We start from the raw sequence: 25036 nt of genomic DNA on the forward strand, positions 1-25036 counted from the left end.
TAGAGTGTAGACTGCAATATGATGGCAGTCAGACACAAGAGATACACTATATTGCCAAAAGTATTTGGCCACCAGTCCAAATGATACGTATCAGGTGTCCTAATCACTTGGCGCTGTCACGCCAAATTTCTTCTCCCCTACAAACCCCTCCCCCCATTTACTTCCGGGGTCATGATTAATACAGACGTTTTGTTAACGCTATATTATAAAATATAACGCTATATTATAAAAATACAGACGTTTTGTTAACGCTATATTATAAAAAAAAAATAAATAAAAAAATTTACAAACACAAGCAATGGGATGACGCATTTATTTGCGGGGTCACGTTTCCTCTTATGTCATCTCATAGCTTTTGTTTATAAATTGTTTTTTAACATTTTTTGTAATATAGCATTTACAAAACGTCTGTATTTTTATAATATAACATTATATTTTATTAATATAGCGTTGACAAAACGTCTGTATTAATCATGACCCCGGAAATAAATGGGGAGGGGGCGGCGGGGGGGGGGGGGGGGGGGGGGTTGTAGGGAGAAGAAATTTGACGTGACAGCCCTGTGTTTTAAAATCAAGCACTTAAGCATGGATACTGTTTCTACAAACATTTATGAAAGAATGGGCCGCTCTCAGTGATTTTCAGTGTGGAACTGTCTTAGGATGCCACCTGTGCAACAAATCCAGTCGAGAAATTTCCTCGCTCCTAAATATTCCAAAGTCAACTTACTTATCGGAAAAGTGAAGAGTCTGGGAACAACAGCAACTCAGCCACCAAGTGGTAGGCCAGGTAAACTGACAGAGGGGTCAGCGGATGCTGAAGTGCATAGTGCAAAGACTTTCTGCACAGTCAGTTGCTTCAGTGCTCCAAACTTCATGTGACCTTCCAATTAGCCCACGTACAGTACACGGAGAGCTTCATTGAATGGGTTTCCATTGTGAGCAGTTGTGTCTAAGCCATACATCACCAAGTCCAATGCAAAGCGTGGGATGCAGTGGTGTAAAGCACATCGCCACTGGACTAGAACAGTGGGGACGCCTTCTCTGGATTGATGAAACACGCTTTTCCATCTGGCAATCTGATGGACCTGTCTGGGTTTGGAGGTTGCCAGGAGAACGCTACATTTCAGACTGTGTTGTGCAGAGTGTGAAATTTGGTGGAGAAGGAATCATGGTGTGGGGTTGGTTTTTTTAAGGAGTTGGCCTTGGCCCCTTAGTTCCAGTGAAAGGAAATTTGTATGCCCCAGGATACCAAAACATTTTGAACAATTCCATGGGATGGAACTTTAAGTTCATATGTGAGTCAAGGCAGGTGGCCAAATACTTTTGGCAATGTAGTGTATGTGTAGACTGCAATATGATCCAAATAAACAACACCAACATTTTCTATGTTCTATTGAAAATATAGAACATTACACATGGCGCTCAAACATCTATCAAAATGTTTTAGTAGGACATTGGTAAGCTATGAAGCCCCACTGCTTGATGGATTGTACTGTGCTTCAACATAGGAGTATTATTCAATCAATCAATCAAATATTGTTTATTTATATAGCCCTAAATGACAGGTGTCTCAAAGGGCTGCACAAGCCACAACGACATCCTCGGTTCAGAGCCCACATCAGGGTAAGGAAAAACTCACAACCCAGTGGGATGTCAATGAGAATGACTATGAGAAACCTTGGAGAGGACCGCAGATGTGGGTGACCATGTTTATTAGATTAAAAAGTAAGAAACTAGCTAAAATGCTAGCATTAAAACATTACCATACTAACATTACCATGGCAACAAGAGAACATCTAGCATACTTTAAAGATGGCACCAAGTAATGAAATCAATGATTAGTAGGTTAAAACAAACACAATTAATTAAAATTCTCGTATAAAATGTTAGTGTGCTAACTTTAGCATGCAAACATTAGGTTGCTAACAGGTGAAGGGCTGGCACACTTTTAAGATGGCGCCAAGTAACACAGTTCATGGTGATTAAGTTAAAAAGTACGAAGTTAGCTTAAATGCCCCCCGTACTAGTCCAATGGTTCTCAAACTTCTTTGCCAACTACCATCTCTGAAAACTCTTGGCTCTCTGAGTACAACAATAATGATCAATATTGATTACAATAGCTTAGAAGGCCTAAGTATGCATTAAAAACAAGGCAAATGTTCCATCCATCCATCCATTTTCTACCGCTTATTCCCTTTGGGGTCGCGGGGGACGCTGGTGCCTATCTCAGCTACAATCGGGCGGAAAGCGGGATACACCCTGGACAAGTTGCCACCTCATCGCAGAGGCAAATGTTATATTTAAAAAATATATGAAATTGTTTTGGCCACTGTAACATTACACACAGTTTGAACAGTAACACTGTGTTTATATATAGGAAAACAAAATACTGTACTTTAATCAAGTGATTCTTTGGTGTACCACTAGAGAGAGCCCACGTACCAATAGTGGTGGACGCACCACAGTTGGAGAATCCCTGGATGATTCATTGTAGAAAAATACCTGACACTTTTGTCTTCCTCCCTGAAGCTCACATGCCAGGACAATCCTGGGTCGGACTCAGTGACATTAAGATCGAAAGCCAGTTTGTTTACACCGACGGGACACCTTCAGTAAGTGAAGCACATTTTGCCCAAAGAAATTCCACGTTCTATAAATCTGTATGACAAACTTGCCAACCCTCCCGATTTTCCTGGGAGACTCCCGAATTTCAGTGCCCCTCCCGAAAATCTCCCGGGGCAAACATTCCCCTGAATTTCTCCCGATCTCCACCCGGACAACAATATTGGGGGCGTGCCTTAAAGGCACTGCCTTTAGCGTCCTCTATAACCTGTCGTCACGTCCCCTTTTTCTCCATACAAACAGCAAGTCGGCCCGGTCACACAATATATGCGACACACATAAGTGAATGCAAGGCATACTTGATCAACAGCCATACAGGTCACACTGAGGGTGGCCGTATACACAACTTTAACACAGTTACAAATATGCGCCACACTGTGAACCCACAACAAACAAGAATGACAAACACATTTTGGGAGAACATCTGCACCGTAACACAACATAAACACAACAGAAGAAATACCCAGAACCCCTTGCAGCACTAACTCTTCCGGACTCTACAATATACACCCCCACTACCTCAACCCCCCATCTCCAGAATTTGGAGGTCTCAAGGTTGGCAAGTATGCTTGTATGACGAGAAAAGGACATGAGAACTCCATATACTTGCCGTTGTACGTTAAAATCACATTTCAATCCAACACACAGGATTTCCTCCCATGGGCCCCCGATCAGCCGAACAATTGGCAGAACGACGAGGACTGCGTTCTCCTGCAAGGGCCAACTCACTCAGAACCAGGAAAACTAAATGATTACTTCTGTACTCTTACCAATGAGTTTATCTGCAAAAAAGGTCCAAAACACTCGTCAAATATTTTGTATTTAAAATAAATTAACACATGTCCTACCTTATTCCCTCACAGTCAAGGGACAAGGGCCGCCCCCACAACCTCCGACATCCGGCCCAGGTGGATCTGACAAGGCAGTAAAATTATCTTCCTATTGAATGTACTTTGGTTTGTAAAGTCGGGGATTTGCCGCAGGCTGGAATGAAAAATGCGGCTCGTGGACGGCCGACCCATTTAACGACTTCTGCTACCTGTTCAACTCCCTGTCCATGAGGACTTGGGCCGAGGCGCGAGCGGACTGCATCAACCAGGGAGGAGACCTCATCAGCATTACGGATCCCTTTGAGCAAGCGTTCGTCCAAGGTAAAATGTACTACAGTACCTCGACTTATGATTCTAACTTGTTCTGTGACGGATCTCTAAAATCAGAAACACTAGTATCTGAATTCAACGTCTCCATTGAATCAGAATCAGAATCAGAAATACTTTAATAATCCCAGAGGGGAAATTAAGATTTTCAACTCAATCCCACTCAAGATCAGACAAACATTACAGGGAGACAGAACTAAATCGCATGGTGGAACAGGGGTTAGTGCGACTGCCTCACTATACGAAGGTCCTGAGTGGTCTGCCGTTCAATCCCGGGCTCTGGATCTTTCTGTGTGGAGTTTGCATGTTCTTCCCGTGACTGCATGGGTTCCCTCCGGGTACTCCGGCTTCCTCCCACCTTCAAACACATGCACCTGGGGATAGGTTGATTGGCAACACTAAAAATGGTCCCTAGTGTGTGAATGTGAGTGTGAATGTTGTCTGTCTATCTGTGTTGGCCCTGTGATAAGGTGGCGACTTGTCCAGGGTGTACCCCTGCCTTCCGCCCAATTGTAGCTGAGATAGGCTCCAGCGCCCCCCGCGACACCGAAGGGAATAAGAGGTAGGAAATGGATGGATGGGTGAAGAACAGGATCGTCTGCCAACTCTCCGGCGCCCCTTACAAATTCAATCCATCAGGTGCTTGTTATCAAAACAGCACAATTTTAACATGTCTTTTAAAAAGAAAAACAATAAAATAGAACGTACTACTAAGAACTACTGTAGTTCTAGGAAGTATTGTAATAATAAATTACATTTACCTTGCACAGCAGGTTTCTATAGTATCTCTTTTCAGCTGCTTCTCTGTCAAACACACATTCAGCAGCTTTTTCATATTTTCCTGGATAAACTTTCGCTCTAGTCCATTTATAAAGTGCCCTAAAAACATCTAAAAACCCTCAATATACACGCTGTAAGTATATACAGTTTGCAATGTAGTAACAGTGATGGGCAGAAACAAGCTACATGTAACTAAGCTACGTAGCTTAATTACATTTTCCAGTATCTTGGCGGTAGCTTAGCTACTTTTTGAACGAGTAGATTCTCCTGTAGCTTAGCTACTTTTAGACCCTTGTAGCGAGGTAGCTTAAAATATAGAAGCTACAAAGAGAGACAATATTGAGAAAATACAATGACCTGGATTTATGAGAACATCCACACATACGGAGAAAATCCATGATGATTGGTTGGCGTTTGTGTGATGAGTCACAATTGGCTAAGGATTGGGCAAAACATTACGGACTTGCCAATCGGAAGCAAGATAAATCGGGTCATCTAAACTAGTAAGCAAAATCATAAGAGACACGTACTCATGTCACATGACGACAAGGAAGTCGGAGACAGGTACGCTTCAAGCTGACTAAAAAAAAAAAAAAGAACGTACTTGAAAATGTCAGAGGGATTCTCTCCCGCAGATTACATTTTTCTTTAGTGATGAAGACGACGTGCAGGAAACGCACAATAATGTCCTTAGTCGTAATTAAACACATTTCTGCATTTAGAGAAAACAATGCCCAAAACCTTAGTTTCTAGTTGTTAACTCTGAAAACCAACATCATAACTGCTCTCTTCATCTAAGACGTGGAACACAAATTTAGGAACACACATTACGGTGAGTCGAGTTCATGAAAAGTTTTACTGCACATAACCGTTGTCAACTGTTCCCAAACAACACACAAGTCATAGTTTTTATTTTCAAGATGTAGATAGTTGCTGTTTTTTTTTTTACTTAAAGCAAAGAAAATGAATAACATGGTGGGCCAGAGAAAAGGCAAACTAAATAAATACAACAGTGTGGTGCGGGCACCCCTAGAGGTAGTTGTAGGGTGTCCCCGGCTAAATGACAGATAGTTAATAGTAATGGACCCTTGTTGGGTCCATTTGTACACTCTCAGTTACTTTAACATTGATATTATACTTAAAGGCCTATAGATGTAAATGCAGTTGAATTTAGCTTTGATGTAGCAGGCTACTTTTGCCATGTAGCTTGCTACAATTCTTTGGGGATAGCTTTCCCTGTAGCTCAGCTACATGTAATCAAAAGTAACTTGTAGCTCAGCTTACTACATTTTAAAGGAGCTTGCCCATCACTGTGTATTAACAGGCACAATCCTAATACTGTAACATGTAATATTTATATAGTTTGCTCATATTTTAGCATACAGATATACGTATTTTTTCACAGACGCGTCACAACATTCGGTTTTCCTTCAACAACAAAAACAACACTACTAATTATGACAGACTTCGTGAGAGACAACAAATGATGATCCAGGACCTTAAATTTTTAAGCCTGGATATACAGAGGACGACCTACATGTTTTAAAAGCTGTGTTCTGAACAGATCCAGCTTTAGTGAAACACTAAGCATCATGCAGCAGTATTGTTAAGTGCTAAACAATGTCTGCTCTCACTGGGATGTCGACTGATGGGATGTTCATATCTTTCCGTTTAGATGAAGAATCAATCATAAGCCTCCATAGGGTTAAATAAAAGCTGCCGCAAACAAACGTCTTTTTCGCAATGTCTAGGTATAAGTTTAATGTCAAAGTTAACCAACTTCAACATTTATGACCACATTCTTCTACTATCCAGGCGAGAGGCATGATTTATAATCTAGAATTTGCTTTCACTATCTCAAAGGTTATTAAGCAGCTCAATGGCTCAATACGTCAATATAGCTGCATTAGCTCGTTGCTATCTGTGGTCACGTAGCCGCTAAAAGTAGTTTGTCTGTGTTAGCGCTTAGGTAATTACGAAATCGCTAATACATGGTTCATATTCATATTCACAAGATGTAAAGGAGTATTGTTGCATGTTTTTTAATGTTTTTTTTGTCTTGCATAAGTATTGTGAATGATAGGAAAAATTCCCCTAAAAATGCAGCTGTCCTTTATGTTGAGATACCACTGTATATGAACAATAAAATATTAGTACCTGTTTATAGTAATATTGCTTAAAACAACTTCTTATAGTTTTTTTCAATTTGTTGTTTAATTTCTAGCCACAAATTAAAATTGTATTCAAATTGTGGTGTCTATCTACCATTAGTGAGAGCACATTGGGTTTTTTTTCTGTTAAATGACCGTCAATATTTTATTTAAATTGCTGAATATGTAATTTGTCAATTTTACCTGGTAACCCCGTCACTGCGCTCTTCAGGTGTGATCCAGTCCACCCCAAATGGGGTCTCCCTGTGGATGGGCGGCCATGACACCATTACTGAAGGCGGCTGGGAGTGGACGGATGGATCACCGTTCAGATACGTACATTGGAGTCCAGGTTGATTGAAAAGCCTCAGATATGTCCTTAGGTTGCATGAGTGGAGAAACATAGTTTAAAGCAGGGGTCTCAACATGGATTTACCTGTGGGCCGCTACAGGTGGAGTCAGTGTGAGGCTGGGCCGGATTAAATATTTGCTTCAGAGTCATATTTTAGGCAGGTGACTACATTTGTTAACTACCAGCAGCTGCAGTGACTCTGAGATGGTAGGCCTAAAGCATACTTGCCAACCTTGAGACCTCCGATTTCGGGAGGTCGGGGGGCGTGGTCAGGGGTGGGGAGGAGGCGTGGTTTGGGCGGGGGCGTGGCTAAGAGGGGACGAGTATAATTCACCAACTCGAGTATTTAATATATATATATATAAATATATATACAAATGTAAGAAATACTTGCCTTTCAATGAATTCTAGCTATAAATATTTTTTTATTATATATATATATATAATAAAATAAAAATATATACATATATATACATATATATATATATATATATATATATATAATAAAATATATATATATATATATATATTATATATATATATATATATATATATATATATATATATATATATATATAATAAAATAAATATATATAGCTAGAATTCATTGAAAGGCAAGTATTTCATAGATTTAAGAGGGGACGAGTATAATTCACCAACTTGAGTATTTAATATATATATATATATATAAATATATATACAAATGTATGAAATATTTGCCTTTCAATGAATTCTAGCTATATATATTTATTTTATTATATATATATATATATATATATATATATATATATAATAAAATAAATATATATATATATATATATAATAAAATAAATATATATAGCTAGAATTCATTGAAAGGCAAGTATTTCATACATTTGTATGAAATACTTATAAAAGAAATAGTTGAATTTCAGATGGCACCTATCAAATACAAAGTAATAAAAACACAGTTGTTCTACTAACTGTACTGTGCTTGCTGGTTATTAAAAAACAACAACACTTACCTTTCACTATTTGAGTAACCTTTGTTCTGCCATTTACGTACTGGCGAGAGTCACTTGCCGTCAGGTGCACAACACCAAGTAAATCGTTGGCCAATCAAAAAGCAACCCCATAACGCTATAGCCAACATTCACCAGGAGATGGCAACAGACTACATAGAATCACTCTATTACAGACGGCGTCGCCATGGCTGTAACTTCCTCGTTATTCTGCTTCGCCTCATTGTGTGTGCAGTTTTTTATTAAAAATCCGTAGATGTTGTAACATGATTGGGCAGGCAAGCTGTTTAAATGACAGGAAAGCGGACGTGAAAACAGGCTGTCCCCACTCATGTCCGCATGGAGCTGGAGGGGGCGTACATTTCGGGAGATTTCCGGTTGAACATTTCTTCCGGGAGGTTTTCGGGAGAGGCGCTGAATTTCGGGAGTCTCCCGGAAAATCCGGTAGGGTTGGCAAGTATGGCCTAAAGACATTATAAATGTAAAATTTAATGCAAAATTGTTGAGTTTCCCAGGTAGTGGTCAGCGGTAATTCTGCTTGCTTGTAGGCAGTTGCTCTTTGTGTTGCCTAATTTATTGTGCTGTCGTTTTTGTTTGCAATGTTATTGAAGTCAGGTGGAATTCAAGAAGAGCATAACATGTTTAACAATTAGCGGTCCAATGTGTGCGGGCCACACTTACAGTAAACCATGAACTGAAGCAGAGGACCGCTAGCTCAAAGGGTTCTTGTTGGCTACTTATAGGTAATCCTGACGACTACTACGGTGAAGACTGCCTGTCCATTTACATTAACGGCGGCTACTGGAATGACGACAACTGTGGGCATAAAAGAGGATATATCTGCAAGAGGAGAGGTAGGCTGTTACATATTTTTGCCTCAGTTTGCTTGTAACATGTTGTTGTCTGGTCAACATTTGGGTTGCAGGGAAGACACCGAAGCCTCCGCCGCCTCATGATGGTGAGTCACCTTCTAGCTGTGGATTGGACGAAATTAAAAGACGGATAAATCTTCTTGCAGGTTTCATGACGGCAATCGTGTGCCAGGAGTCGTCCGCCGTCCTTCACTGTCCGCAGGAAAGCGTCATCAACATTCAGTCAGCTTTCTTTGGACGAAAGAGTGGCGACATCTGCCCGCATTTTGGAGGATCGGAAGGTGAAGTCTTCTACGATTTTGTTGATTTCATTGTCTCCTTGCTCATGGGACTCTTATTTACTGCCCATCAGGGAGCTGTACAGTGGAAGGTGTTCTGCCTTACTTCAGGAAAGCATGTGACAACCGGCCCAATTGTTTTGTCTACGGCTACAACGAAGTGGACCCCTGTCCCGCCATCTCCAAATACCTTGAGATCGTCTACAGCTGTGAACAGAAAGGTGAGCTTCACATCTCATGGAGAATTGTGTGTGAATTAGGGCTGTTTTTGATTAAGACTTTTTAGACTCTGAATAGTTAAATTCTGCCTACAGTTGATATGGCCTTGTTTTTTTAAGAGAGAAAAACAGATTGTGATATGTAATACTGTATACTGACTGGTCACTAGATACCATCACATACATGCAAAGTATCAAAAGTTTAAGATAATTATTAAAGGAATACATTCTTTCAACACCACCTCAAAAAAAGGCTAAACACGTCTGATAAACAAACACGGTAGAGATGTGATGGTTTGGTGCAGCACCAAGAAGACATCAAACTTGACTAAATAGAGGAAGTCAAAATTGGAGCAAATTTTCCTAATGTGAACTTGCGGAAGGATGGTTACTTTTGTGAAAGGAGAGCTACTGTACACCTTCGGGGTGAGGTGCCGCACAATTTCCGGACATTCCCACCCATTTCTCTGCCGGCCAGAGAAATGTGGTGGTACGGCAAGCTTTTTGTCTGGCAGCAGCACATACCAACAAGCCTCATGGCAGAAAAATTCTCCTGTCAAGGTACGTATTCCAATATCCCTAACTCAGTCCAATTGCCACGTGTTCGTTTTGATCAGAGGGAGATCAAACTTTGTCAGACACTCGTTTCAATATTCAATCAATGACATGTACTTGTATCAACACAAAGACATACTTACAGAGGCTCTCTGGGTCTTTGGCAATACATGTCACCAAATCGTGTGAGGGACAAGAACCCTGATAGTGAATTTCTATCTGCTCTTATAGTGAGTTGGAGGAGTTTTACAAGGTTGGGCTGTCAGTATCTGTCTCTTTATTGGTGTATTTTACAAGTTCCCCTTGAGTAAAGTGTTACCCATCAACACGGTTGCCATGACTATAAGTTTATTACTAATCTCAAATTTTTGCACAAATCCCCCATTGAACCTTTTTAGTTTGTTAAACGACAGGATATAATCCGTCTACCTTGAAGGTTACTCAAAGGTTTCAACATTCACTTGGCCATTGTTCAGGGGTTCAGGTTAACCAGTTCCTCATGGGTTCATTTTCGAGCTGGGTGGTTTACCAGTATTACGAGTTATACCAGCATATTTTAGAAAGAGATGTGTATTTAAGACAATACCGCCATACCGATATATAATATCTGTTGATGCTGCCTTTAATAGTTACTCCCGCCATTCCCGTGCTTTATTGAACGGCTTCACTTTGACATTGAGAGCACCAGGCAGAAATTGTGTCAGCATCCGCCGCAGGCTTTCGCGATGTTTTGTTTAAAATGTGTGAAAGCATTCACACACAAAATATTCTTTAAACAGTCAGATGTCAGATGACTGTTAACGATGTTTCCTAATGTAACATGGTAAGCTAATTTGATATGATTTTATGTCAACAAGACAGTATCAGAAGGACAGCAAGTTTAATGCAAGAAATGTCTTTTTACCAATGAAAGCAACAACCATCACCACACTAACAAACTTGATACCAAATAGAAGGAGGCAACATCACACAGTGACAGCAGACAACAAAACACGCACACATACACAATTCTACTATGTGACTTGGGAATGATATTTATTGTCATTGCACAAGTACAATGAAACTTTGTTTCCAGCACAAACCCATTCAAGATTAGACAAACAAACAGTGCACAGGGTTACAGAACAGGAACGCTGATGGGTCGCCACAAGGCGCCCTGTAAAAGATAGGAAAAAGGTAAAATGCTGGGGAAGAAGATTAGTAAAAAAGGGGGCCCAGTCTCGAGTGGGAAAAAACCTCCATGCCATGCACACATAAACATGTTACATACATCACAACAACTTGCAACAGAAGGGGGGCTAGTTGGACCCCTGAAGGTCGACTGCTGCTATAAAGCGCTGTCAGCCGTCCATCAGCCCGAAGGGGAATCAAGCGGCGGTGAAGGCGTGGGCTGGGGGAGTTGGTGTGTATGCCCATTGTCTTGGGTGTGTCGATGTAGTGTCCATAGGCCTGGGGCCGTTCTGCATGCAAGCAAAAGTTTGACTCCAAGTGTCATTGAGGAGTGTGGGAGGTCAAAAGCATCCATCGTTGAGGAGTCCTCGGGGGGATGTTTTCAGAACAGCCTGCTCCTGTTGTTGCATCAAGGCCATTCGAGGGAGTCAGATCGTAGATTAGGATTTGGTTTTACCGCGAACAGACATTACAATTCACTCTTTATTAACCACAGAAACTCAATCCGTTGAAAAGATTCAACAAAACAGCTGTCAACTGTCGCTGCTAACTGGTGAAGCTAAAAATTACAGCTCAGCTGAAACCCTCGCTGACGTCACACATCACTTGGCAACAGACACCACCTTTTAAAGGCACACACGCACGCACCTACTGCTCTCATGTAAACAATATTTGTTAAAGAGTAGTCATATTAGTAAGTAAATAACATTTTAGTTAAATAACGAGTAACTATAATTTATTACTTTTCAAAAGTAATTTTCAGAACACTGGTAATAACAGTCATGTGGTGTTAAGTTTAAACAAAACACTTTACTCGTTTTGTTTAAAATACAGATATGTATCGTATATCGCCATTGAGCCTAAAAATACCAAGGTATTAGTTTTGGTCCTTAACGCCCAGTCCTAGTTGATGTCATATACACTTGTACACATACGATCTTCTATCTTAACCTTTATTATGCATTAATATTCAAAATGGAGCATTATAAGTAATCAACATTGATATACATGATAAGCTAATCTTTTTTCAGTATGATTATTCAGCAATCCTCAAAAGCAGTTTAAGTCATAATACTCCCAGCACTATTAATAAAAAATATAGTTTATAGACAAATAGTTGTTAGAAAGTAAGCAATATGGGAGGCCAAAACATGACCAGCTGTTTTCAGACATGTCACACCAGGAAGCAGCGAGTGCTCTAAAGCAGTGGTTCTCAACCTTTTTTCAGTGATGTACCCCTTGTGAACATTTTTTTTATTCAAGTACCCCCTAATCAGAGCAAAGCATTTTGGTTGAAAAAAAGAGATGAAGTAAATCACAGCACTGTGTCATTAGTTTCTGATTTATTATACTGTATAACAGTGCAAAATATTGCTCTTTTGTAGTGGTCTTTCTTGAACTATTTGGAAAAAAAGATATAAAAATAAATAAAAACTTGTTGTAAAATAAACAAGTGATTCAGTTATAAATACAGATTTCTACACATAGAAGTAATCATCAACATAAAGTGCCCTCTTTGGGGATTGTAATAGAGATTCATCTGGTTTTATGAACTTAATTCAAAAAATTTCCTCACAAAAAAAGAAATCTCTAACATCAATATTTATGGAACATGTGCACAAAAAATCTAGCTGTCAAGACTGAATATTGCATTGTTGCATTTTTTTTCACAGTTTTTGAACTTACATTCATATTTTGTTGAAGTGTTATTCATTAGATATATTTATAAAGGATTTTTAAATTGTTGCTATTTTTAGAATATTTAAAATAAATCTCACGTACCCCTTGGCATACCTTCAAGTACCCCCAGGGGTACGTGTACCCCCATTTGAGAACCACTGCTCTAAAGAAGGTAAGAATGATCTTTTACTCACTAAAAAGTACAGTATCTGCACACAAGAATATTTTACTTATTTTTGAAACAAGATATAATGAACGCAATGGATCCTCTTAACCCACTATTCAAAGACAGCCCTGGTATGGTTAGACCAATTTTCAGCCTTAACATGTTTTTGGTCTATCTTAAGTGTGTCTTCACGGCCTGGGCGTAGAAGACCACAATGTTACAGACTCCCAGATTTCGGCTTCCTCCTCCATGGGCAGTTACACCCCAAACAAAGCCCGTCTGAACGGAAACTCCTGCTGGAGGCCATTAGGAAATCGTACGGACAAGCTTGACTATCACTATTAATCCGCAAAATGACAATTTTAAAAGTTGATTGAGCTAAATGCACCCTTCAGCTGCCGGCAGCTGGATCCAGGTGCACCTTGGCCAGAAAAGAAAAGTGACAGGAATTGTGATCCAGGGATGTCCCAACAATGACTACTGGGTCACCAGATTTAAGATGCAGCACAGTATGGACGGGTGGACTTGGACTGACTACACTGCTGACGGGGAGGTAAGCAGACCTGGTCAGCCTAGCTGACCAACCTACCTCAAATATCCGGATGTCGTTTATTTCCAGTTTTTACCCGGATCAACCGACAGTAACACTGCTGACACTCAGCTGCTGGGTACACCTGTGTCTGCTCAGTACATCCGCATTCTGCCGCTGGAGTTCAGCGGTCAGGCTGGTCTTCGTTTTGACGTCTTAGGATGCACGCCTGACTGTAAGCAGAACTTTTTTTTTCGAAATGAGGGCGGTCTAAAAGCAGGTATGAATGTAAAATTATTTTAATGTCCAACAGATGCGATCACCTGTGCCAACAAGCCTAACTTCAACTTAGCCAACGATCAAATGACGTGAGTTTGCTGTATTTCCAGTGAAAATGTCTTCCATCCGCCACACTGATACCACTCATGTTTTTTAGGGTCCACTGTCCGACAGGTTGTGCCAAATCCAGTTACATGGTCTACGGGACGTCATTGTATCGTGGGGTACGCAATTTTATTACCTGCCTCAGCACAATAACATTCTTTGTGGTGACCTTCGGGTTGTCTTTGGATAGGATTCCAACATCTGTGCAGCTGCCATCCACGCTGGTGTCGTTCTGAACGAGGTCGGAGGAGATTGTACTTTGCTGAAAGCATCAGGCCTGAACTTCTATGCTGGCTCTACGAGGAACGGCATCACGTCAAGACAGTGAGTGGCTGAGTTTTCACTGCCAATTGACATGAGTGGCTGAGCTAAAAGACATAATGTGTGCAGATTTGATGGAGATTATGATGTGTCATACACATTTTCAGACGGGGGTAAATTAATCCAAGAATTTAAACTATTTCTGCATGTCAACTGTCTCACTGACTCTGGGATCTTGTCTACAGAGCTAAGATGCTCAGGACCCAACTGGTATGAGTTTGGGGAATTCTGCTACAAACCTTTCGAGGACAAAAAGACATGGGCTGATGCTCAAGACACCTGTAGGAGACTTGGTGCTGAACTTGTGTCCATTCTGTCTATGACGGAGCAGAGTTGGCTGGAAAGTTACCTGTACTATGGTATGGATCCTAATGTGGCATTACCAGCTGCACTTTGGTTTATTTTGCTCGTCATTCGCAATCCCTATGTGAGACATGAACACGTGTTTCGCTTTTCTGTGCGTGCTAAATAGTAAAACACTGGCATCAAAAGGCAGCTAACAATGCAGGTAATGGGAGTCGTCTACTCCGCCTATAAAGCGCTCTACAAATATATTCCAAAACCGCCAACAATACTCATTCTACATGTTGTCAACTGCGTTGTTAGCCAATGCTTGCTAACAGGGTTTTTTTTTTTACTTTCTAAAGTGCACATAAAAGAGAAAGTGTGCTCTTGTTTTACAAAAAAATTGTGAATGATTGGCAAAATAACAAAGATGCTTCCCACATTCTTAGAACGTCTTCGCTGACTCGGAGCTTTGTTCCTGCAGCTAGTAGTGACATGTGGACTGGACTAAATGATATGGTCATAGCCGGCATGTTTGTATGGTCAGACCAGCACATGGTCACCTTCGCCTACTGGGCTCCAGGACAACCCAACAACCATGACGGTTTCGGCGAAGATTGTGCGGAAATGTTGCATCAGACTGGCAGATGGAACGTTGTGTCCTGCACAAAACTCAACAGCTTCACTTGTAAAATGCCCAAGGCGCATTACACTCTTCCTTCTGTGAAGCCCACGGTGTATGGATGTCCTCAGGTGGGGCAAGCCCAAAACCTCTGCTCTCTGAAGTTATGGCTAACCTCTTTGTCGTGCGTCAGGGCTGGGAGGCTTACGGCTACGCCTGCTACTGGATGGAGGAGACCGGCAGGAGCTGGTCGGACGCTAAGGCTTTCTGTAAGGAGCAGGACGGCTTTTTGCTGCACATCGGAGACGTGTGAGTGGAGCAGTTTGGTTCAGCAAAAGGGAAGGAAGTCCGTGGTTGTTAGATCTCAACAACGGAGGACATTCAGCATTTGGTGTTAGTTTTCTGTGTGTCATTGCAGATACGAACAAGCACATTTTACAGTGGTGCTGTCAGGAAAGACAGGTTTGTGGTGGCTCGGCCTGCGAGCTAAAGGAGACACTGGTGGAGGAGTGCAGTACATCTGGGACAACGGTTCTCCACTCACTTTCACTCACTGGGACAAAAACCAGCCTGGTACGGAACCAATCCTCTCTGAAGTGTCGCCACAGTCACTTCAGGTGATGCTCAATTGTCTCCAGATAACGGGGACGGTACATGCGTAGCCATGACGTCGGGTCAAGTCGGCGGCTTCTGGGATGACAAGCAGTGCTCAGAGAAATTTGCGTTCATCTGCGAGAAACCCAGGCCGGACATCACGCCGCCCACCAAGCCCCCGACCCCGCCTCCTGCACAGGACTGCGCTGACGGCTGGACCTCACTGCCTCACTTTAGCAACTGTTACAAGGTAGGATTCACATCAAGACTGTCTCTCTTTGGCGTTCATTGGCTGACCTTCTTTCAGCTCTTTCACAATGTGGATTGGTCCTGGAAAAAGAGCTGGGGCGCCGCGCGTGAAGACTGCATGTCCCGGGGTGCCAACCTGGTCAGCATCCACAGTCAGGAAGAGGAGCAGTTCCTTTCGCTTTACAGCAAAGGCAGCAGCAAGTGGATTGGCCTCAGGCACAACCCCACACAAGGGGGTGTGTAACAAAAAGGTGGAGTTCCTGGCTTTCATTTCAATCCTGATAACTTCTACCATTGCTAGGATATTCTTGGAGTGACAGCTCAGCGCTCTCGCACACAAACTGGGGTCCCGGCGAACCCAACAACCATGAGAACCGCGAGGAGTGCGTGGAGATGGTGAGCACCACCAACGGGACCTACTCCTGGTGGAACGATCTCAACTGTGACGCTCACCAAGATTGGATATGCATGATTAGGAAAGGGAAGACCCCCATTATGCCTCCGTCGCCCCCACCGCCTCTACCAGGTCAATTATGTACTTCCTGTAGAAAGACACCCGTCGACTTTTGGATTTGCTCACTGTTTCATGTTACCATCTGCAGCACCAGATTGTGGCAGCAACCCCGGATGGAGGAAGAACAACAACATGTGCTACTTCTATAACGGCACAGACATCGTGGACGCCCATATGGCGATGCACCGCTGCTGGGCCGAGAAGGCCACGCTCGTCTCCATCCACAGCAAGGAGGAGCAGGCGTACGTCAATAGCATGGTAGGACGTCTTCCATCATGTAGATCAGGGTTCTCAAACCCAAGCGCAGAGGAGGACAAAATTGAAAGCACATTTTAGACGGCGGGCCGGACAGGATTAATTTGATTGATTGAGACTTTTATTAGTAGATTGCACAGTTCAGTACATAATTCCATACAATTGACCACTAAATGGTAACACAAGTTTTTCAACTTGTTTAAGTCGGTGTCCATGTTGATCAATTCATGGTATTGAACCCAAACACTACCCCATGTGCGTTCTTGAAAATCTGTGTTTGTCTTTGTTCATTCCGGCTGGAAGTTCAGTCGGAGAATCCGTAAATGCGTCGCAAGCGGTGAGCGGAGAGAGCGCGGAGAAAACAGACCAGGAGCTACTACAGGAGAGATCTGTTTTGTGTCCACACTGAGACGTCTGTGGTTTTTCGTTTTATTAAAGGCCTACTGAAATGAGATTTTTTTTATTTAAACGGGGATAGCAGGTCCATTCTATGTGTCATACTTGATCATTTCGCGATATTGCCATATTTTTGATGAAAGGATTTAGTAGAGAACATCCACGATAAAGTTCGCAACTCTTGGTGCTGACAAAAAAGCCTTGCCTGTACCGGAAGTCGCAGACGATGACGTCACAAGTGTGGGGGCTCCCCACATATTCACATTGATTTTAATGGGAGCTTCCAACACCTGCCACCACTAACGCTAGCTATGGTCCATTCCTCTCCGCTACCTCTCTGCTCGGCGAGAGTGTATGACGTTGCAGGCGTGACAGTATGTGATGTATGTAAGAAGGTGCGCTTGTTTTAACTCTCTGTGAGGAGGAGAGACCAGAAAGAGTGAGAAAAGCCTGCAGTGTAATGCCCGCGGCTAAAAGCAACTGCCTGAGAACGTATACTCGAATACTCACCAAATACTCATTTTCTACATCGCACAGAGACAAACCCACGATATATCGAATATTTTCGATATATCACCCAGCCCTATATGCACATAAAATCATTAGATTCCAGGACGGGGTGCGTTCAGGTGTGCGGGTGGTGGGGGTCGGGGGTGTATATTGTAGCGTCTTGGAAGAGTTAGGGCTGCAAGGGGTTCTGGGTATTTGTTCCGTTGTGTTTATGTTGTGTTACAGTGCGGATGTTCTCCTGAAATGGTTTTGTCACTCTGTGGATTCACAGTGTGGCGCATATTTGTAACAGTGTTAAAGTTGTTTATACGGCCACCCTCAGTGTGACCTGTATGGCTGTTGATCAAGTATGCGTTGCATTCACTTGTGTGTGTGTGTGTGAACAGGACTTATATATTGTAGGAATGAACTGGCACGCTGTTTGAATGTTTGAGTAAAAGGGGACGTGAACACAGTATGTTGAGGACACTAAAGGCAGTGCCTTTAAGACACGCCCCCAATATTGTTGGGAGAAATTCAGGAGAATGGTTGCCCCGGGAGAATTTTAGGAGGGGCACTGAAATTTGGGAGTCTCCAAGGAAAATCGGGAGGGTTGGCAAATATGTTGTCTTTTACTGACTAGTTAATTCAACTGAGATCTTGTTTCTTCTGTGTTTGAAGACTTTAAGTGTGTGAGTTAGGATTAGCTGGAGCACAACCCCGCTCCCACCTGTGCATGGCACAGGAGGTTGGAACACACACACAGAGTGATCAGTGACTCTTCTGCGTCAATCACTTGTACATTTGGTTATGGTTTGAGTTTATTTTAAACATGCTAAACGGATGGGCGAAGATTTTACTCTGGAATGATCAAATTTGGATTTATTTTAGGAGCAAAATGCGATGAAAAGGTTGAAATCTCTTAAATCGCAAAGTCCATTTTTAGGCGCATTTGTGTTTCTTATTTGCTGAAATTCGCCATGCCGTTTGGATGTACGTTGATTTTCAAATAGTTTGACACCTGTGATGAAGATGTTCAAAATGTGTTCCCGCTCCTCCAGGTGGGCACAGGTGAGGTTTCCGCAGCATGGATCGGATTGAGGATTTGGGGGCTCATCGATGGACAATACACGTGTGTAATCTCTGTGTTTACTAAAAACCTTGCCCCTGATGGGTCTAAAAGTTATCCCCGCAGGTGGCAGGACCACTCCCCCGTCTCGTACACCCACTGGAGTCCAGGTGAGCCCAACAACGCCAATGGGGAGGAACAGTGTGTTCAGATGAACAGACATCAAGGTAGAGTACTTCCTCTTATCCGATGGTCAGCAGATTGACCTTCGTGATGACGTTTGCGAACATGTTCAAGGTGGATGGAACGACGTCAACTGCGGTCGAGCCGCAGCGGGTTACGTGTGCAAGAAGTTCCCCGGAGACATACACACTCCTCCACCGCCCACGCAGCCTTGGGAGGGACACTGTCCCGCCGGTAATACAAGGTTTTGTTCTTTTTTTATGAACAGAAGAAGGACTGATTTTAAGTTAAATAAAATCCTGCCCCTAATCCTTCCTCCTACTTAGGATGGCTACGTTTCAAGGACAAATGTTTCCTGCTGAAAGGAAAAAAGAACGACATAAAAGCCAACTGGACGTATGCAAGGAGCTGGTGCAAAGACCAAGGAGGCCAACTGGCCGTCATTGATGACCAATATGAAAACGGTCAGTGGAGGAAACATTATAAGTTAAAACAAGATGATCCGTGCTCTTAAAATGTCTTCCTGTCTAGACTTTTTGTCCAGTTACCTGAGAGACCTGCAGCCTCCCACGTGGATCGGCATGTCTGATATACTGGTGGAAAACCAGTACGCATGGAGTGACGGCGTCAGTCCAGTCCTTTACACTAACTGGAACGACAAAGAGCCCAACAATGCAGGCGGGACGGTGAGACTTGGGGTCTGATTTACTAAGTTTCAAAAACCACACACTAAACAGTGTGTGCAAACAATAAAACAGTGTGTATTAGGGGTGTACGGTATACCGGTATTAGTGTAGTACCGCGATATCAATGAATCATATTCGGTACTATACCGCCTCTGAAAAGTTTTGGTCTGCCACACCCAACCCCGCGCTTCAGTCGTCGTTAAGTCCTGTCATTGCTGGTTTACAAGCAAAGGAGCATGTTCGGCAGTGCACAATCATGGAGTACTTACAAGCGGACACAGTGTGTAGACAGAAAAGGGAGAACGGACGCATTTTGGCTTAAAAAAATAAATAAAAAATAAAAGTGAAGTTATAACACTGAAATGCTTTCAGGAAGAAGTGCTTTAAGACATGGCTAGCTAGCTAACGGCTAAAGCCCAGCCCCAGTCGGCAGTGTTTTAGCTACTTCTAAATCATTAATCCTCGTCTCCATGGCGACTAATAAAGTGAGTTTCTTACAAGTATCATCCCTGCAGGACGAGGAATAGCTAAACATGTTTCACTACACACCGTAGCTCACCGGAATCAAAATGTAAACAAATACCATTGGTGGATCTACACCTGACATCCACTGTAATGATATCAACTTCAGTAGCATATGTAGTCGATACTACTATGAATACCGTATTTCCTTGAATTGCCGCAGGGCATATAGTATGCGCCTGCCTTGAATTACTGCCGGGTCAAACTCGCTTCCCAAAATAATTAGCGCATGCTTAGTATTACCGCCTGGTCAAACTCGTGACGTCACGAGTGATACTTCCCCTGTCATCATTTTCAAAATGGAGGAGGCTGATTTCAATACCGGTAATTTGAAATCGCATAAAGGGAAGAAGATTAAGAGCTATTCAGTAGGATTTAAGGTCCAAGCTTACATCACACTCAAATTTTTACCGCATACCTTTGGTAAGTGCCGGAGTGAGAAGAGGTTTTAAAATAATTAGCGCATGCTTACTTTTACCGCATTCCTTTGGTAAGCGCAGAAGTGAGAAGATGTTTTAAATGAATTAGCGCCCCGGCAGCAATTCAAGGAAATATGGTAGGTCAATTTTTTGGCATCACAAGATCTTCTTTCGGGGTTTTTTTATTTTTATTCATATTATGTTTATAAACTCAGGAAATATGTCCGTGGACACATGAGGACTTTGAATATGACCGATGTACGATCCTGTAGTGACTTGGTATTGGATTGATACCCAAATTTGTGGTATCATCCAAAACTAATGTAAAGTAATAATATTAATAATGGATTAGATTTATATTGCGCTTTTCTATTGTTAGATACTCAAAGCGCTCGCGGAGAAGTGGGAAGCCATCATTCATTCACACCTGGTGGTGGTAAGCTAAAGTATCAAACAAGAGAAGAATAAGTGATTATTACATTTTAACAGAAGTGTAGATAGAACATGTTAAAAGGGAAAGTAAGCAGATATTAACAGTAAATGAACAAGTAGATTAATAATTCAATTTCTACCACTTGTCCTTAATAATTTTGACAAAATAATAGAATGGAAAATGACACAATATGTTACTGCATATGTCAGCAGACTAATTAGGAGCTTTTGTTTGCTTACTTACTACTAAAAGACAAGTTGTCTTGTATGTTCACTATTTTATTTAAAGACAAACTAGCAATAAGAAACATATGTTTAAAGTACTCTAATATTTTTTGTTAAAATAAAGGCAATAATGCAATTTTTTGTGGTGCCCTTTATTTAGAAAAGTACTGAAAAGTATCGAAATAATTTTGCTACCTTTACCGGTACCAAAATATTCGTATCGGGACAACACTAGTGAGTGCTATTGTTGCGTGCACTCATTTCAGACTGCACGTGCTATTAAAAACTGGCGCAGGCCGCGTTATTTAAAATGTGGATTTTCCGTGTACTATACGAGGCATCACCACGGAGACATTTGATCATTCACTGCGCATTCATGTTTTCATGCTGCTACCTAAAGCATTATGCTCTCTTTTTAAACAAGCATGGGACATGTACCACTTTTTATGAGCATTTTAGAAGCAGTCGTGCACTGCATCTATTTTTTTTCTTTTACCGCTGAAAGTGCACGGGAGAGAGGTTGCACACTGTGCTTAAGAGGCAAAAAAAATGCAGAATCTTTTTCATATAGGATATGTTAATACACACCCCAAAACCAGTGAAGTTGGCACGTTGTGTAATTCGTAAATAAAAACAGAATACAATGATTTGCAAATCCTTTTCAACTTATATTCGACTGAATAGACTGCAAAGACAAGATATTTAATGTTCGAACTGAGAAACAATTTTTTTTTTTTTGCAATAATCATTAACTTAAGAGTTTAATGGCAGCAACACATTGCAAAAAAGTTGGCACAGGGGCATTTTTACCACTGTGTTACATGGCCTTTCCTTTAAAAAACACTCAGTAAACATTTGGGAATTGAGGAGACCAATTTTTGAAGTTTTTTAGTGGAATTCTTTCCCATTCTTGCTTGATGTGCAGCTTAAGTTTTTCAACAGTCCGGGGTCTCTGTTGTGGTATTTTAGGCTTCACACATTTTTAATGGGAGACAGGTCTGGACTATAGGCAGGCCAGCCTAGTACATGCACTATTTTACTATGAAGCCACAATGTTGTAACACGTGGCTTGGCATTGTCTTGCTTAAATAAGCAGGGGCGTCCATGATAATGTTGCTTGGGTGGCAACATATGTTGCTCCAAATCCTGTATGTACCTTTCAGCATTAACGGTGCCTTCACAGATATGTAAGTTAACAAAGTTTTCCAGTTGAAACTTTAAGAATCTTGTTTTTGCAGTCTATTCAATTGATTATAGGTTGATAAGGATTTGCAAATCATTGTATTCTTGTCCAGGGTGTACCCCGCCTTCCGCCCGACTGCAGCTGAGATAGGCTCCAGCGCCCCCCGCGACCCTGAAAGGGACAAGCGGTAGGCAATGGATGGATGTATTCTGTTTTTATTTACAATTTACACAATATGCCAACTTCACTGGTTTGGGGGTTTGTAAAAAAAGCTGCGTGAAAAACAATGAACGTCATTAAAAAAAACCCTAAAGGACACCGACATGCATTAATTTAATGTGTTTTAATCCAGTCGTTATAAATTATAAAAGCAAATTTCTAAATAGACAATGTGTCACTTTTTTTCTTTCAGACAGTCCAAATATGTTGACAGTTTATACTTACTTTTCGGACGTCCTAAATAATCCGCTAAATAGTGCTCACAGTACAGAGTCAATGTTGATAAATCACATCGCGCATGCTGTATAATCAGCATATATTCGGCATATTAATAAAGACATACGCAAAATGAATTGCACGCCTTATTCTGCTCAGTTAATAGACGTAATCCACTTAGCACATGTTTAGTGGATCAGCTTTGTGTGTACTATCAGGTTTGCACGTGTTTTAGCACACACAAAGCTTGACAGTCTTAAATCAGACCATTAAACTGTCACTCGTTTAGTCGCTGTGACTTTTCTCACTCACGTAATCCTGCTTCTTCCACCAGGAACACTGCGTGGCTATGACGCACAACGCCCTCGTTAGTGGCAAGTGGAACGACGACGCCTGTCATAAGGAGCACAGCTTCATCTGCTTCAGGAAGAAATGTGAGTAATACTTTAACCCAGGGGTTGGCAAACCAAAATGTTAAAAGCCTACTGAAACCCACTACTACCGACTACGCAGTCTGATAGTTTATATATCAATGATGAAATATTAACATTGCAACACATGCCAATACGGCCTTTTTAGTTTACTAAATTGCAATTTAAAATTTTGCGCGGAAGTATCATGCTAAAACGTCACGATATGACGTGACATCACGCATTGTAGAGGACATTTTGTTCCAGCACCGTTCACAGCTATAAGTTGTCTCTTTTCATCGCAGAAATCCACAGTATTATGGACATCTGTGATGCTGAATCTTTTGCAATTTGTTAAATGAATAAAGGAGACGTCAAAGAAGAAAGCTGTAGGTGGGAAGCAGTGTATTGCGGCTGCCTTTAGCAACACAAACACAGCCCGTGTTTCATTGTGTACATTCCCGAAAGATGACGGTGAAGCTTTACTATGGAACAGAGCGGTCAAGCGAACACGGTTGGATTGGACCACACACACAAAGTACAGTGTATTATGCAGCGATCATTTTGAAAGATCGTGTTTCGAAGAGGGTCCCTTTCAAAGGGCAGAGATGGGCATCACCACCACCCCTCGACTGGTGCTGAAGAAAGGTGCGGGGCCGACCTTCAGGTTGTACAGGTACAACCAAATAATCTCACTAAAACACTAAAATCACAATAAGCAGACAAGGGATTTTCCAGAATTATCCTAGTAAATTTGTCTGAAAACATCTGAATCGCTCCCACTGTATAGTCTTTTTTTTCTTACTAGTCCTACACTCTCACTTACCTCATCCACAAATCTTTCATCCTCGCTCAAATTAATGGGGAAATCGACGCTTTCTCGGTCCGAATCGCTCTCGCTACTGGTGGCCATGAATGTAAACAATGTTCAGATGTGAGGAGCTCCACAACCCGTGACGTCACGCGCACATCGTCTGCTACTTCCGGTACAGGCAAGGCTTTTTTATCAGCACCAAAAGTTGCGAACTTTATCGTGGATGTTCTCTACTAAATCCTTTCATCAAAAATATGGCAATATCGCGAAATGATCAAGTATGACACATAGAATGGACCTGCTATCCCCGTTTAAATAAGAAAATATCCATTGCATCTAATAAGAATGTCTCATTTGCAACCCTGGTGGTGAAATCTATCAAAATGAGGGTGGTCCCAAAAAGGAGGGATTTTTCAAAATGACTGTGTTGGTCGGTTTTAAAAGTGCTCCACCCTCTGGTCAACATATGAATTAACAAGTGTGTGTAAAACAAATTGAAGTGCTCCCCCTCTGGCCAACATATGTAATAACATGTGTGTGTAAGACATTTAAATACACCCCCTTTGGCTAAAAAACAATTACAAAAAAATTGAATACAAAAAAAAACCAAAAGCAGTGTTTTTCTCACAATGTGTCGACTTTCTTCTTATAAAATTGGGAACAATTTCTCATATTATTTCTGTTTCTGTAACATTGCAATATTATCTAAAAAAATAATGTAAAATTATTACTTTTTAATGTAAAATGGTGACATTTGTCATATATAATTCTGACTTGTATCACAATATTGCAAATTTTTTTGTTCTTGTAAAATAGTAAACATTTTTGAGTAAAACTATGACTTTTGTCAAACGTATTATATTGCATAATTTTTAAAGGTTTCTTATAACATTATGACTTTTGTCGAGTAAAATTACAACACTTTACATAAAATTACCAAAATTTTAAGCTTTATTGTAAAATTGCAACTCTTTTTGAGTAAAATTCCAACTTTTGTCTGATATTGCACTAATGTTCGG

General features: G+C 41.4%; 1 protein-coding gene and 1 long non-coding RNA gene across 4 annotated transcripts in view; one reads left to right on the forward strand and one right to left on the reverse strand.

The window, feature by feature from the left end:
- LOC133536216 (macrophage mannose receptor 1) overlaps positions 1-25036 on the forward strand; it is a 70717-nt gene that overhangs the window by 33651 nt on the left and 12030 nt on the right. Inside the window, exons 13-41 of one of the 3 annotated variants that reach the window (XM_061876572.1) lie at positions 2530-2612; positions 3271-3415; positions 3486-3530; positions 3606-3773; positions 6942-7061; positions 8806-8916; positions 8988-9020; positions 9081-9215; positions 9287-9433; positions 13183-13317; positions 13397-13554; positions 13621-13765; positions 13844-13898; positions 13967-14033; positions 14105-14238; positions 14305-14594; positions 15005-15273; positions 15336-15451; positions 15561-15715; positions 15781-15986; positions 16044-16221; positions 16287-16511; positions 16588-16757; positions 18701-18771; positions 18835-18935; positions 19006-19125; positions 19218-19355; positions 19423-19577; positions 23128-23227. In XM_061876572.1, coding sequence (XP_061732556.1) covers positions 2530-2612; positions 3271-3415; positions 3486-3530; positions 3606-3773; positions 6942-7061; positions 8806-8916; positions 8988-9020; positions 9081-9215; positions 9287-9433; positions 13183-13317; positions 13397-13554; positions 13621-13765; positions 13844-13898; positions 13967-14033; positions 14105-14238; positions 14305-14594; positions 15005-15273; positions 15336-15451; positions 15561-15715; positions 15781-15986; positions 16044-16221; positions 16287-16511; positions 16588-16757; positions 18701-18771; positions 18835-18935; positions 19006-19125; positions 19218-19355; positions 19423-19577; positions 23128-23227 — 3975 coding nt within the window. Of the gene's footprint in view, positions 1-2529; positions 2613-3270; positions 3416-3485; positions 3531-3605; positions 3774-6941; positions 7062-8805; positions 8917-8987; positions 9021-9080; positions 9216-9286; positions 9434-13182; positions 13318-13396; positions 13555-13620; positions 13766-13843; positions 13899-13966; positions 14034-14104; positions 14239-14304; positions 14595-15004; positions 15274-15335; positions 15452-15560; positions 15716-15780; positions 16222-16286; positions 16512-16587; positions 16758-18700; positions 18772-18834; positions 18936-19005; positions 19126-19217; positions 19356-19422; positions 19578-23127; positions 23228-25036 lie in introns of all 3 variants that reach the window. The other 2 variants (XM_061876573.1, XM_061876571.1) reach the window with 2 other exon arrangements.
- Positions 10994-21835, reverse strand: LOC133536219 (uncharacterized). The gene is made up of 2 exons (XR_009802420.1): positions 19440-21835; positions 10994-11553 (listed from the first exon to the last, which is right to left on the reverse strand). It is a non-coding gene; the product is annotated as an uncharacterized LOC133536219 (long non-coding RNA).

This window comes from Nerophis ophidion, linkage group LG17 (assembly GCF_033978795.1).
Source record: "Nerophis ophidion isolate RoL-2023_Sa linkage group LG17, RoL_Noph_v1.0, whole genome shotgun sequence".
Taxonomy (NCBI): Eukaryota; Metazoa; Chordata; class Actinopteri; order Syngnathiformes; family Syngnathidae; genus Nerophis; species Nerophis ophidion.